General features: G+C 35.6%; 1 protein-coding gene across 7 annotated transcripts in view; it reads left to right on the plus strand.

Annotated features, from left to right (window-relative positions):
• Positions 1-14056, plus strand: part of SLC4A7 (solute carrier family 4 member 7) — a 111777-nt gene extending 97721 nt beyond the window's left edge. For all 7 annotated transcript variants that reach the window (XM_064496826.1, XM_064496824.1, XM_064496822.1 and 4 more), the window contains 4 exons: positions 2653-2784; positions 4968-5065; positions 7818-7925; positions 9839-14056. In XM_064496826.1, coding sequence (XP_064352896.1) covers positions 2653-2784; positions 4968-5065; positions 7818-7925; positions 9839-9920 — 420 coding nt within the window. In that variant the 3' untranslated portion in view covers positions 9921-14056. The remainder of the gene's footprint in view (positions 1-2652; positions 2785-4967; positions 5066-7817; positions 7926-9838) is intronic.
• Positions 14057-15128: the final 1072 nt, after the last annotated feature.

Below are 15128 nucleotides of genomic sequence, written 5' to 3' on the forward strand. Positions count from 1 at the left end.
GCCTCCAGAACATCACACAGGTGCATATATACAGCAAGAGAGAGGGTTTTCACAATTTTTTATTGATAGAATTCAAAAAATAATTGTACAGGGTTTTCCATTTTTTAATGGAAGACTACGAATGGAAGGTTTTCTTTTGGGATAATGTGTCACCTAATTGGAGTTCTCAGCTCGTGTCCCTATCATCCGATCAGCTCTGAAAGTTCATCTGTAAAGGCTGTTCTTAGCTCACAAGCCACACGGGCAAGTGGCGGAGCGGACCTAGCGCAGGGGCTTGTGGTTCGCCCGCCCCTGACGTGGAGAGGAAAGCCCCCTGCTTACGACTGTTCTTCGACGTGACCTGGCAGTCCCAACTGTAAGACAGGAGTAATATAGTGATTGCTGTAAAGAGGAGCTAACATTTTTGTCAATAATGTGACTGTATAACTGTGAACCCGAATCGCTCAAAAAAGCCTAAAAGCTCTTAACAGAATTAATAAGAATTTTGTTAGGATGGCCGGGTACAAGAAAATGTGGGAATTAGTGAAAAGGCTCTAGCTTAGTAATAATTCTAAAAATGGAAATGGAAAAAATCATATTCATAGTAGTGACCAAACACTATAAAATAGTTAAGAATAAATTTAAAAGGAGAAACCTATTTAAAGAAAAAAAAAAAAGAGCTTTATAATAGTATTTGTGTTAGTTTCTTAGGGCTGCTGTAACAAAGTGTCACAAACTCATTTGCTTGAAGCAGCAGAAATTTGTGTCACACTTCTGGAGGCCAGATGTCAGAAATCAACATGTGGACAGGACCCTGCTCCCTCCGAGCCCCACAGGGGATTCCTTTGCCCCTTTCTAGTTTTGATGGTTTGCCGACAGCCGTTGGCGTTCCTTGACTAGCAGCTGCACAACTCCAGTCTGAATTCCTCATTGCAAGTCTTCTCCCTGTGTCTTCACACGAACGTTTCATGAGGACAGGAGACATACTGTGTTAGGAACCCATTCTCTCCAGGATGACCTGCCTCATGTTAATTAATTGCATCTGCAACAACCCTATTTCCAAATAAAGCCATAGTAAGAGGCGCTAGAGGCTAGGACTCAAATAAGATTTTCATGGGGGACACAATTCAACCCATAACAATATTGAAGGACATAAAATTAAGACCTAAACAGGTAGAAAGATATACTATGTTCTTCGTTTTGCATACATAGTATTATGAAAATTCACTTCCAAGTATGATGTTTACTAGTTTTATTTGTGTTTGTGTGTGGTGGGGGTGGGTTTCAGTGTGAGCTGGGTGATTTTAAAGTTCATAGGGAAAAATAGATACCAGAGCCACAACAATAAAAGTGTTCTGTATCTTTTCTGGATGTGGGTTATAAGATTACATACATTTTTCAAAAGCATCAAAATATGCACCTGATATTTTTCTGTTTTATAATATACAAATTATATATTAATGAGAAAATAAAGATATAATAGATAGTAGAGAATAACAAAACAGAAGTAATTGTAATTCAAAATTCCTGGCTGGGTCCAGGGGTGAGGGATTTGACTGTCCCTGTGCTGATACCACAGTGTTTTGATAACTAAATATTTAAAGGTTTCTGTCAAATCAGTGTAGATAATGCAGTGTGAAATTGACATGGGAATCGACAAGTAGATAAGAAAAAGAGACTAACGATTCCAGAAATTTATCAGGATACTTGCAAATTTGCCACTTGGATAATATAAGTGGACTATTTCATCAAAGGCGGTAATTCATTTAAGTGGGGAACTTTAGTATATAGTGTTAGATTTGACTGCATACTGGGAGCTAAATAAAGTTACTACATGATGTCAGATTCAGAAAGAAATAATCAGAATTTAAATGTTAAATTGTAGTAGAAAATTTCAAAGATTGTTTATATAATCCAGTGATTGAGGATAACTTTTCAAAGAAGGCAGGGAAACCCAAGAGTGAAAGAAAGATGATATATTTGACCACGTGATAATTCAATGTTTTGTATATCTATAGTAAAATCAGATTGTGAACGGGGAGAAAATATTTGTAACATTTAAGATAAAGTGTTGCTATCCAAACCACACAACTTTTAGGAATTCACAAACAGAAGTCATAAAAACCAATTGAAAAAAACAGGCAAAAGATAGGAAATAGTAAGAACAGAAGAGGAAATCCAGATGCCCAGTGAACATTTTAGAACGTCTTCAACCTTAGCATCAGTTAAAGAAAAGCAAATGAAAGTAATATGTCTTTTTCACAAATACGATTGGAAAGTTAAAACCTAATGCTGGAAAATGGATTCTCTAATGCTTAAGAGATTTTAAAGATTATATCTACTTATATAACATGTATAATGTAAAGTCATCATAAACATTAATAATCGTGTACTGTGAAGATACTCATCATGCTTAATCTGCTTTATAATTTTATGCAGAATGTGAGGGATTTATATAGGAAAAGGCTAAAAATGTCATTTCCTTTATTTCTTCGAGCAGAAAGTTGGAAAAGGTAAATAAGTGACTCAGTTTCTTGAAATAAGAAGTATTTTAAAATAAAATACATGAAGCTACTTTTTTATTATTTATGATTTATTAAATACTTTTTCTCTGAGTGATATAATTTCTGTATTTTTAGGCATTACTTAATATTCTCTCCCCGCTCTTTAAAGGTTCTTGCACTAGTCTTTGTACGCAAACTCATGGATCTGTGTTTCACAAAGAGAGAACTTAGTTGGCTTGATGATCTCATGCCAGAAAGTAAGAAAAAGAAAGAAGACGACAAAAAGAAAAAAGAGAAAGAGGTAAAAAAAAAAAAAAAAAAAAGCCAAGAATTTTAAATGTGCACCATTCATTTGTTTAATGTTTTGTACCATTGAGCAGACACTATTGCCATCACTGTAATGGAAATCCACTCCTCCTGTCTTCCTAATAATGTTATTATTGTAAGGTGCAGCTTCTTGTCTTATCCCCAGTTTACAAATTAGGAAACTGAAAGGGTGAGAGAGAGGTTAGTAGGTAACTTGTTCTAAATATAGGTTCTTAACCCATTTTACCAACTTGTCCTTATCCCTTACACAAAATTCTTCTTAAAAAAAAATTATGTATCATGTGTTCTCAATCAACAGTCAGAAGAATTTAGCACTATTAAAGTGTAAGTAACAAAATAATTCTACATCATAGCCTACCATCTATTTTAACCTTCAGTACATAACTACATTTTAGCATGCATTTTTATTTTAGCAGCATTTCAATAATCTGGCATAGCTAAGGACAAAAAGGATTTTTAAGTAAACATCTTTTTACAGAAAGTATAGTGAAACTTTAGTTTTTATATCCAAAGTTAGGTACCATTAGTTGATATATATGCTGAGATTTACGTGAATACTCTATTCTGAATTTGATTTTTTTTAATAACCAGCTCAATGTTATGACTTAGTAAGAAGGAAAAATGGCCACTGTATGTAGCATAGATGATGCTGTTGATTTTAGTGCCTCCCTCAGTTTCCCGATTCAGAATATTGTTTGAAAATCAAACATTTTAAAAAGTTGTGGTCCTATTTAAATTGATCTCAAAATTACTGTTTTTCTTCAAATTTTTGAGAGGAAATCAGCGTAATTTATACCTTATATTTGCATAGTGTTTATGAAAATACATTTTAAAATCTTTGCAGACAAATGCATTTAGGGCTTGTTGGCATCTTTTTCATGATTTGGATTGATATTCAGTGCTGATTTATGGCAAGATTACTGGGTTTTTGCTTACTTTTCAGCCAACATTTTGACTTTTTTATCAGGACACTAATTAAAATATTCATTTGAATTAAGCCTCCAAAATTTTTAAAAGAGTTTTGTTTTCTCCAAAACTATATTATGTATGTAAATATTTGTGAGCTTTTGATGATTTTTCAAATAGGACAGAATTTATTTATAAAATATTTTGGTCCGATTGCTTGTTTATTAATTACTTCCTGTGTCAGTTAGAGTAAGGTCAGTTGGGTATCACAAGACAAAAGTAAAGGTGCCTTAAACACAAGGGTTTATTTTGTATAAAGAATCTTGGAAGTGACTGGTCTGTTGTGATAGCTCCACTGACTTACCAGGAACTCTGCTGCTTTTCTCCCAGCCCAGCATAGACTGTTCACCCCCAGAGTCCCCTCGTGGGTCAGAGTGGCTGCTGAGCTCCAGCTGTCGTGTCAGCATCAGAGACAGCAGGAGGGAGGGTCGGGGCTGTACCCTGCCATCCAGAAATGGCACCCAGGAATGCTGGGAAATTCAGCTTAGGTTTTATTTATTTATTTATTTTTAATCTTTTATTATTTTTGCTAAAGCGGGGTACATTGCCGCCACCAAGTAGTGGGATTTCTATGGGTGAGAAAGAAGAGGGAATGCTCTCCCAGTCTCTGCACTGCCTCCCTCTCCCCCCGACTCTCCCCGCCCCCAGTCATAGTTGTGTTATGGTCTTGGCTCTTGTCTCTTAGCTAAGGTGTTCTCCACCTGGGGTGACTTTGTCATACTGCGGGGGCTGCTCCTGGCATCTAATGGGCTGCTGACCATCCTGCGTACACAGGACTGCCTCCCAGAGCAGAGTTGCTGGCCCTTCATCTCAGCATTGCTGAGAACCCTGCCTTATCCAGATGAGGCTTTGCTTATGTCGTGTTGCAATGAGAGCCATGAGATATCACAAGAGTTTGTCTCTATTGTGTACCTATGTATTAACTGATCATACAATCTGTGTAGGAAAATTGATTTTTAAATAGTGGCAATGATTAATTTATGAGACAAAAGTTATAGTCTCTTAAAATCTTTACCAGTGGTGGTTTTTATCTTGGGCTGTACGTATGTCTTCATAAAAATAAAACAAAATTTTCAGTCATGGCACATTAAATAATATTGTCAGTTTGGGTCTCTAGTTAAGATATTATCTATTAATTGGTCCTCCTGGAAATATTCTGGGAAAGGTAATCTCTTCACTCTTCTGTTAAAGGAAGCTGAGCGAATGCTTCAAGTTGGAGAGGAAACTGTGCACCTTCCATTTGAAGGGGGAAGCCTCTTGCAGATTCCAGTAAAGGCCCTAAAATATAGGTGAGATACAACTTTATCTTGTGAAACGTACTTCGCAGACGTGTCAGGTGTGAAGAATGAGTCATGCGGTGTGATACCTACTTTTTAAAAGATGACAAAACCTACATCTTGTGTGTGAGCTCAAGGAGGGCTTCCTGCAGGTGGACGAGGAAGTCTCTCGCTCCTTCCCTCCCCAGTTACAGGCAGGAGTGAAGGAGACCTTGGCTTCCCGGCCAAGCAGACGAGATTTTCTTGTCTTTCATCACTCCTTCTGTTTCAGCGAAGTTTGAATTAGTCCTAGAATTTTCCCATTCTCTCAGTAGTACAGTTTTTTTTCCCCTCTGCCCTTCCTTAGGGCTGGGCTCAGTGTGTGCTGGAAAGTAAACATTTATAATCCATTTTCTGATAACCTTCCGTTATGTAGCTATGTTTAAAAGAGGCCTTAAAACCCTCCTGCAGGTTTCCAAGATGCAATTTGACCTTTGGCAGTGAGGGCTCATATTAGGGAAAAACTAACGTTTCATACATAATTCACCATGTATAATTCAGGTGATTTGTATTTAAATTTAAGAACTAAATATAAAGGTTGGGAAGTGTAAACTTTTCAGTAAGTTAAAAACCTGTATTATTTATGTAGACATCTGAATCTTATTTTACACATTTATTTCATTCCTAGCTAGCTAATTATAGTAGAAACATCAGTTTTAGAATGTGCATAGGTTCCTTTCTTGACCAGTTAATGAAAAATGTTTGTTGGTGTTTAATTAACTTGATTTAACCTTCTTTCATTTTTAACTAATCTTTATGATTTTTTAGAGGTAGCATTTGGACTTGTCCATGTTGATTCGTTTTGATAAATGAATTTACAAGTAATTTTCTTCTAATGGTTTTTACTATTAATTTTCATCATTGCTGTTATTCTTTGTCACCTTTCGTGATTTTCCCTCAAATTTTGATACACTTTAAATTAAGTGGCCAGTGTAGACATCTTGACATATGCACGTACAGTGCTCTGCCTCTGTAGCTTCTGTAAATGTTTGCTAAATGAATTAATGTATTGGCTTTGTTGCTAAAAAGAGTATAGAACCTGCCAGGATAGTTACTAGCGACCCATCATTGTGCTGGGATTGCCCCATAGTTTCTGTAGGTCGCACGTCACCTCTTTCTCCCTGTGATGACACACGTTAGTGGAGGCCATGCTTACACTGTCTGATATTTAACAAAAAGAATGGGCATATGTATATTTACTGTTGTTGGGAAGTGGTGACGTGAGCCACGATTAATGCTGCTTTACTTAAAACTTGAATATCCAGAATGTCAGGAATTGGCTGACCCGTTTCTCTGCTGGAATGTTAAATCTTAAGTAGCTTTGGATGACGTGCCATGAAAACGAAATGAGGTAACCTGTGGAAACATTGAGAAACTGTAAACCACTATAAAATATGAAAATTATTTAATGTAGACGCAGTTTTTTCCCCATCTAGTTTGATTTTGGGGAAAAACAAATATATACTTCCTTCAAAAAAGGTCTCAGTTTCTGCTAATGGGAAAGTTCTTGCTTAGAGAAGACATTCAGAAGCCAGGAAGGGCTTCAGGAATTTCTCTCTTCAGTTCCTTGACGTTGGTATCTGAGCAAAGAAACATTTCCTTGGGGTAGACAAGAGTTTCCAGTGGGATGGCTCTGCTGTGGTGAATCTGAGCTTTCAAATTTGTGCACTTTTAAAAATTTGGTGAAGCAGCCGTTCCTGGACTCCTCAGTGACCGTGGCTGTCCTCTGTACAGCCTTCGGTTGTAAACAACACGCGGATTTGACGTATGAACAAAGCCAGCACTTTCTAAATGACCGCTGTTTAGTGATTTATAACCCGGCTGCCATCACCTTGTTAATTTAACACCTAATTTGACATTTGTATTTGTTGCTTATTGGCATGAAATGTTTTCCTTTTGGTGAAGAAAAAAGACTTGCAAATATATTTCTATTAACTTCCTAATACTTTCTTGTTACTTGTGACTGACAACCTTGAGCCCCAAATTATTAATATATGGCTTTGTTTTTGGATTTGGGGTTTTGAAGTAGTTTTTGCAATATTTCATATAGTGATGGAATGGGTATGTTTGTTGCTTATAATGAAAGGACAGTATTTTGCTCTTTGGATTTTGATAACTTTTATATAGTAACACCGTGATACTAAAATTATTAGTGATATGGTTACACCAGCCAAAACTGGTACTTATAAACCCTTTTTTGTGTTATCTGTTGCAGTGTTTTAATTTCTAATTTTGAAGTGTCACGTTTTATGAAATTCTTTTTTAATGATTTTTTAAAAGCTATGAAAAAGTCTTTTAAAAAATCATAATGTTAATTTTTCTTTTTATACTTTGCATATTTGAAATTGAATTTTGTGCTGACTATAAAAGTTTTCTAATTGATTTGAGGCTGTATTGCTTTTAATAATTATAAGCACATTAATTTGTTCTTTTATGTCATTTTAATAGTATCCACGTAGTCAGGATAATCACCTGGGGGCATAATCATCAGTTTAATTAGTCTTATTCCTAGTTTTGATTATAAAGAAAAATGCAGTTCCCTGTGAGACCTTTACAATAGAATTCCAAAATGCTGATATCTTGCTAGACCTTGTTTTAAGTGCACGGCAAAGAGTTTTCTCAGTTTTAAGTTGATGAAAGCAAATATTATATAGAGAATAAGAATGACGGTATTAATGCTTTTGCAAGTACTGAATACTAACCAGAAAGTGTATTTGTTCTTCAGTGTTGATCCCTCAGTTGTTAACATATCAGATGAAATGGCCAAAACTGCCCAGTGGAAGGCCCTGTCCATGAATACTGAGAATGCCAAAGTAACCAGAGCTAACACGAGGTAGCTGTGACCATTTATGCATTTTCTAACTATAGCCGACTTTCAGTTTACTTATGGATAGCTATCAGTAAAATCATTAAATTTAACTCAATTCACGTGATTTATATTCTCCTAACTTAACAAAACCAACCTTCTTTTCTTCCTTCTTCCTTTCACCCACCCACCTCTCCATCACTTACCTGTTTACTGGAATCAGATACAGGTACTGATTGTTTCATTATTTTTCTTTATAGTTGCTTATCTCAGAAAAGAATTGGAGTTATTGTATAATAAAAACGAATATATGCATATCGAATAAATATATAAAAGAACAGAAACCATATAAAGAAAGATAATTACTAGGGACTAAATACTAAAATAGAACACTACCTCAGTCACACGTCCTGATGGTCCAAGAAAAAAAGACCTTCTTTGGTTTCAGCCTGCTATTTCTTCCAGCGAGATAAACATTTTCCTAGAAGATGTTTGTAAGAAATTGAATCCACACATAAGACAGGCCATTCAGTTTCATAACCGACCATGTATTACACACCTGTTTCATGACCCCTCCTTACATTTCTTGTTACGTAATAACCCTTGTTTCTTTTCCCCTCACTTCACGCCCTCAACCTGAGGAATTCTGGCTTGATGATCATTAGTACTTGAACCCCTTAGGTCGCTAGAGAAATGAGGTGTTATCCTGTAGGGCGCTCAGTCATTCATCGTCCACAGATATTTATTTTGTGCACACTTTGTGCCCAACACTGCTGGGTGTCGGTATGTTCTGTTTGGGCATCAGATCAAAAACCCTTCCCAGGCCAGCAGTCGCTCACATAAACAGCTGTTTCTGTTTAGTTATTTCTGGAGACTGTCTTTTGATAATGATCCATTGAGCTTCTCTGAATGCTTCTCAAACCTTGCTCCTACTTTGTCTCTGTTATTCTTCTCTGTCATCATTTCTTGAGTTGTAATTCTCTAAGCTGGACTTTGTCCTTCCTTCACTTCTATCTTTGATCTCAGACATTTTTAACTTAAACAGTTTGTCATTTTGGGTGATTCCATGCAGCCAGAATTTCACTGGATGCTCTTTTGATTCTTAGTAATTTTTCACACCTTGTCAGCACCCCTGGCCCAGAATGTTAGTATATTAGGATGAATGCAAAAACTGTACAGTACTGTTATTCTGTCTTCTGTACTTCTGCCTTTCATTCAGCTTGCCCCTTAATTCAGAATCACACGGGAAGAAAGAAAATGTTTGGTTATGTTGTTCAACAGAAAAATGTTTGGGGTATCTTTCAGTTTTGTCTGGAGAAGGCGGCAAACTGTAGCATGTATTTTATATTTTGGAAAAATTTTCAAAGCCCAGATATTCATGTTACAGTTAAATCAATTAATCAGTTAACTCCATATACATGGAATCATTGTATTCAATATTAACTGGAAAATGTAGAATATGTATTTTGATCTTGTATTTGTGAACCAAATTTGGGGAGGCAAAGTTTGTAAATTTGTTACATTTTGCAGGAAATCACTTGATGCTTATCTGTATTAACAAAGATTAATTTTTAATGAATTCGTCAGTAAAATAAAAGGCAAATGCCACAGCTGTTCATATATAAAGTAAAACGAATAAATGAGACATAGCCATCGTATACTGATCAATTTTAAGGAGCTCTCCTTCGTTGTAAGAAAAACATGAATTTCTGTGGCAGAAATACCTATTAAAAAAACTAAGACTTTTTCATATTTGCTTTTCCAGTTATGTTTACTGATGTGAAAAGACAGCAGTAAGACAAGACAGTAATAGCAGGTCACGTGTTTATGTATTAATAGTCATCTCAAAATGCTGTTCCAGGTGTTTATTACTGACCGTGTTTACAATGTAATATTTGTCCATTTCAAAATCATTCATTCTCCTTCTTTGTTTTAAATAGCCCCGAAAAACCTCTAAGTGTGAAAATCAGTTTTGAAGATGAACCAACAAAGAAATACATGGATGCGGAAACTTCATTATAGAATTGAACCAAGAGGAAGTATATAGAGAGATACAGAGAGAGCTATATATACACAGATGCGTGTGTGTTATATAATGTGTGTATTTCACGTCATTGTATATAGAACAATATTGTGTGTCATGCTGCTGATGCGTGACTGCTGGGCTTTTTGAAGTAGTGTGTGAAGTTTCTTAGGCGCACCCTGGGGACCGTGTATATAATGAAATGGTCTCTTGGAAGTGAGGTACATGGTTCTTACTACTCAAATATTTATCCTGTTGGAAAATTTTCGTTTCTGTTCTGTAATAGAAAAATTTGTGGGAAGGGCATTCAGTCTACTTTTCTTTAAAGTCTGTTTATCACTGACAGTTCCTACCAACCTTAAGCGATACATATTTTGTCCAGAAGTCTAAAATTTTTCGTTGTGTTACTAGAAATTTTCCCATGTTACTTCCCTTGTGCGAGTGCTTTATGGGAAGGACGGGGAGTCTCCGGGAGTGCTGGGGCGTGCATCCCGGCGTGTTGTGGCTGCTTTGTGTGTATTTTGCTGTGTACACGTCCATGGTGTTTCACAAGCAAGGGGAACTTTTCAGCCATAGTGGTAGAACAGTGGAAACTTCCTAGAAAAGAACTGTAATTGTGACTTTTATAAAAGTTTTTAAAATTAATTTTAAATCTTAAAACCTCCACATCTAGGTTTCCATTCTGATAGACAAGCAAAATTGCAGGTGGTTTTTTTCTTTTAATGTAACCATCATACCAGTCATTGCTTTGTGAATTTTAGAAGCTATAAAATACCAATTTAGAGCAGTTAAATTTTGTTGCCTTTGTAGAAATGCTTTTCTGAGTTCCAATGCTTTATTAGAGCCCCGAATGCCCGCTCTGTTCCCTGCCTTTGCTGTCTTTTACTTAAAATGTGGTTTCCTTCATATCAGGTTCAAGTTTTTGATTATTTTTCTATTATAAGTAGTATGATTTAAGTAATCAGGAGTCAGATTTCTCTTAAGTGGGTTTATGATCAGTATTAACTTTATTAAGAATTACTTTTCATTTCTGTGTATGTTGTTCCTTCTGTTGTATAGATATTTAATAGATTGTTATCTGTGATTTCATTTTAAAATATTTTATTTATTTTAACTGATATGACGCTTAAATATTCTACATTTGAAAAGGTAACAAATATAGAGTAAACTGTTAATGTAAATGGTGCTCACCTGCATCTATGGTTTATTATATGAAAGCTGTCAGTAGATTTTACATCTTTGCTATAAAGCACTGCCATACTTGTATTTTAAAGGAAATTTAGACTTGTTATGTATAGCTCAGATCGATGACTTTCTTCCTATTTTGTGTTTCTGTTAGACTTCGCTTTTCTGAGCTGTGTTTTTAACTTATAGCAAGTCTTTTTAGTCATCTTTTATATACTTTTAGCTCCATATTAAATAAATAAATGTTGTTCTGGTTAAGCCTGTAGGACTGGATGAATGGGGTTGTGAAACTGATCTGGCGAGAGGATGTCTAAAAACCAAATGAGTGTTGAGAAGCCACTGAAATGTTGAAAATAATAATATGAATATTAGGATGGAAATTTTAATGAAATTCCAATTCTCCCTTTAATCGTTTGCCATTAAAGTACAAAAGTATGAAAAATCCATCTTACAGCGGATCATGGGAATGCCAAAAGCTGGTATTTCAACAGCTCTGGCAATCCATTCTCAACCACTTAGCTAGTAGAATTTCCACACCATATTCTCTGATTCTAGTTAAAAAAACGGATTCAACTTCTGCCTCATACGGGAGGGTGGAAAGCTAGCGGATTTTCTGCAGAAAATCAAGCTGGCGTAAGGAAGAGTGAAACTGTCGGCTGTTGGTGACAGAGTGTCATCCACGGTGCTTGTTACTGTTTCGGGGCGTCCCCTGAAGTGAGTCCTTTTCATTCACAGCAGCGCAGTTGGTTCCAAATACCCCAGTGTTTGCTGCTGTGATTTTGTAAAGTCCCCTGAGGAACCGGCACAAGAGGATTTCCTCGCATCATTTCCTGTGTCTGGACATCACACGGTCAACAACTGGGCTTATTTCACAGGAAGTAATTTTAAAATTTAAACCGAAACCTACCTGGGATCATAGTGGCGATGTGATTTTAATGAATTGTGAATACCAGTGGTCTGTCTGTCCGGTGCCAGAAAAACCATGACTTGCAAAAATGCTTTGCACTCAAAATGTTTGTACTATGTTCCTGATTGTTCATAGTTTCTGCTTTCTTTTGACTACTTGACTTACAAATCATCTGATGTGACTACTCCATTGAAAAGCAAAGGTAACTCATATTTTAAGTACTTGCTTGTTTTACGTGGCTGTGATGTATTCCCACTGTTTTTGAGAAATAACGATCATGGATAGCATTCACTGAAAGACAGTGAAAATATGACTTACTACATACATTGATTTGTAAATGTTGCCTTGAACAGGCATACACGAGCAGCAGTAATTGCGATGCACTGATTTACCTCGAGGTGCAAGAGAACGAAATCTGTACATAGTCCATTGATACAATAAATTCATATAAACAGCCCTGCACTTTCTCAGATGCTCTGGTCTCCAGGGTGGAGCTTCGTGCTGGTGAGACCCTGGCCACAGAGCCACCTCAGGGTGTTCTTTCCTCCACCCATTTTATTTATTTACAGACGTCTGTTTACAAAGACTGTAACACATCCTCATGCTGACCATCTAAAATTTACTTTCTTTTGAATGCTATTTCACTTTAAAATTGCAGCTTTCAAGACAACAATGAACTAAGACCTTGCTTAGGATGAAAGGATGATGCTATGCATGCTCTAATGATGTTAAAGATGCAGAATGAGGCACACGGTCTTGCTGATGGGTGTGTGTACGTGTGAGTGTGTTTGTGTGAATGACGTCAATCGCAAATCCCAAGTCGTTTAAAAAAGCTGTGGCGTATCATTGTTCATATTTGCCAAGTCTGTAAAATGTGTAGGACGGCATTTTGTAGTGTGCTAATGCGTGTATTTATAAAGCTGATTTCTTTACCACTCAAAATGATTAACTTTCGTTTTCTCCATCTAAAAACAAATACTTGTTTCTTCCACATACCTGCAGTTTCTGTGTATCTATACTAGTTTTGTAGCTTTTTCCTTTTGCAAAGGCAGGTTCAAAATTCTGTAAAAGAAAAAAATGGTCTCTGACACAGATGTATGACACCAGAACTTGCAGTTTTTAAATGATCATGTTACGTACATCAGTTCTGTAAATGCGCTCAACAGTATAGCGTGTGAATCCTGTTTTAAAGTGCTCTGATTTCAGATGTGTAAGCCATTGATAGAACATTGTAATTAATTCAGAAATGTTTAAATTAAAATAATTTAATGTTTTAAACTTATTTATGTAGATCACATCATTGCTGTCGTATGCAGTAGAACTATGTGAAATATCTTTTGGTTTAGTCCAACAATTATTTATTTGTGAGAAGTAAACATAAGGCTTTAAGGAGATTCACAATTTAAAATAGTGTTCAAAATTTGGCAATTTTAAAGTAAAGTTGGTTCTTTTCTAACTTTTTAAAAAGTGTCAATAATAGGAAAGCATAGTTGGAAGTGGAATCATCTATAGATCATTTAAAACATATAAATTAACTAGTATATACTGACTTCTACAGTTGACTTAGAGTAATTGTTAAACCCCAGTTGTTTTTTTAATCAGATTTTTGTGTGTTGATTGATTTTTCTGTTGTGGCTTTTCTTTTGTGACTTTCATATTAAAAGTTTTGTGTTTTTTTTGTTTTTGTTTTTGTAGGGGGTTTATCTTTCAATGTTTACTATGTTAAATTAAATAGAAATGGAATTTTATTGTTCATTTATAATACAGTATTTGATAGCTTGGTATAATAAGAACAGTACAGTTCTAATTTTTATGACTTTTATAATCACAATGATAATATTTTCTTTTGTAATAAAATCCAAAGTAAATTAAACATTTAAAATGTAGAACCAATATTTTTCATTTATATGAAGTGCAAATATCTACCAAGTCTATAATGTGAATAATCCTGCTTTTCAAATCTGTTTCATAATATTGGAAGAAAACTATTTTTGGGAGATGTTACTGAAGTCAAAAGAGCAATAAAAGTCTACTGAATCCGTCGCTGAACATTGTCTTTACTTTAAGATTAGAAGAGCTGCGTGTCTTTCTCAAGAGAAATCAGCGGTTTCTATTTCCAGCTTCCTAATATCATGCGCTTCAATAAGCAGGACACAGAAAAGAGGAAACAGTGAGAAAAGAAGATGAAACAAAATTGTGTTTCACAATGACTTCCTTTCTTTTCTTTTGTTTTCAAACCTAACAAATTTATTTCAGAGGGAAATACAGTCATTTTGCAGATACATGAATACATTCTAGCCATCAGGGCAGTACAAAAAAATGCTACTTCAGTTATTTGAATAATACATCTGTATTTTTTTCTTACTGACTTGTATCACAGTGACTTTCTGATAGTTAAATATTGAAATTTAAGCCCTTGAAGATAGGCTAGACCATTCTTTTCCCTATTTTTAAGACACATCTGTTCAGAATTTTGCATTGTGTGGTGTAATGAACACACATCACATGATGTGTAATGAACATGTTAATACTAAACTCTCACAGACTCAAGTCTTGTTTTTCTTCTCTGTTTTTAATTTTATTATGGATTATTTTTAGTAATAGCAAATGACAGTACTAGGTTTGTTTTCCATTAGGCATGTCTGTAACACTTCCCTCCTGTGTTTTCTGCACCATAACTTTAGCTTCTGCTACCCCACAATGAATTTGATAATCTTTGGGAGTGAGGTGGGGCAAGCTGCTTACTGGTTTTGGAAATTTCATCTGAAAGTTTTGTTTACATTTACTTTAGGAAAAAATATTTCTGTCAATATATTATTCTCATCTACAGAACTTTGGGGGTGTCTGTGTGTGTGTGTGTGAGAGAGAGAGTTGGAGGTGGAGCCAAGAAAGGAGATAATGAATTTCTCAACTCATTTTGGCTTGGTCTGGCTCCTTAAGGCATATCTGATCTCTCCAGGGTCAGTTCTGTGACCTTTACATTCCTACCTCTAAGCTTGTAATGAAAATATTCCTCTTGTTTGGAGAACCTTCCTTTCTATTTCTCTGCTATCCTTTCAAAGCTCAATTTGAGTTGCGCTTTTTCTTCGGATTGTGCTTGGCCTCGTCCTGTGTT

The sequence above is a fragment of the Camelus dromedarius genome, chromosome 17, assembly GCF_036321535.1.
Source record: "Camelus dromedarius isolate mCamDro1 chromosome 17, mCamDro1.pat, whole genome shotgun sequence".
Classification (NCBI taxonomy): Eukaryota; Metazoa; Chordata; class Mammalia; order Artiodactyla; family Camelidae; genus Camelus; species Camelus dromedarius.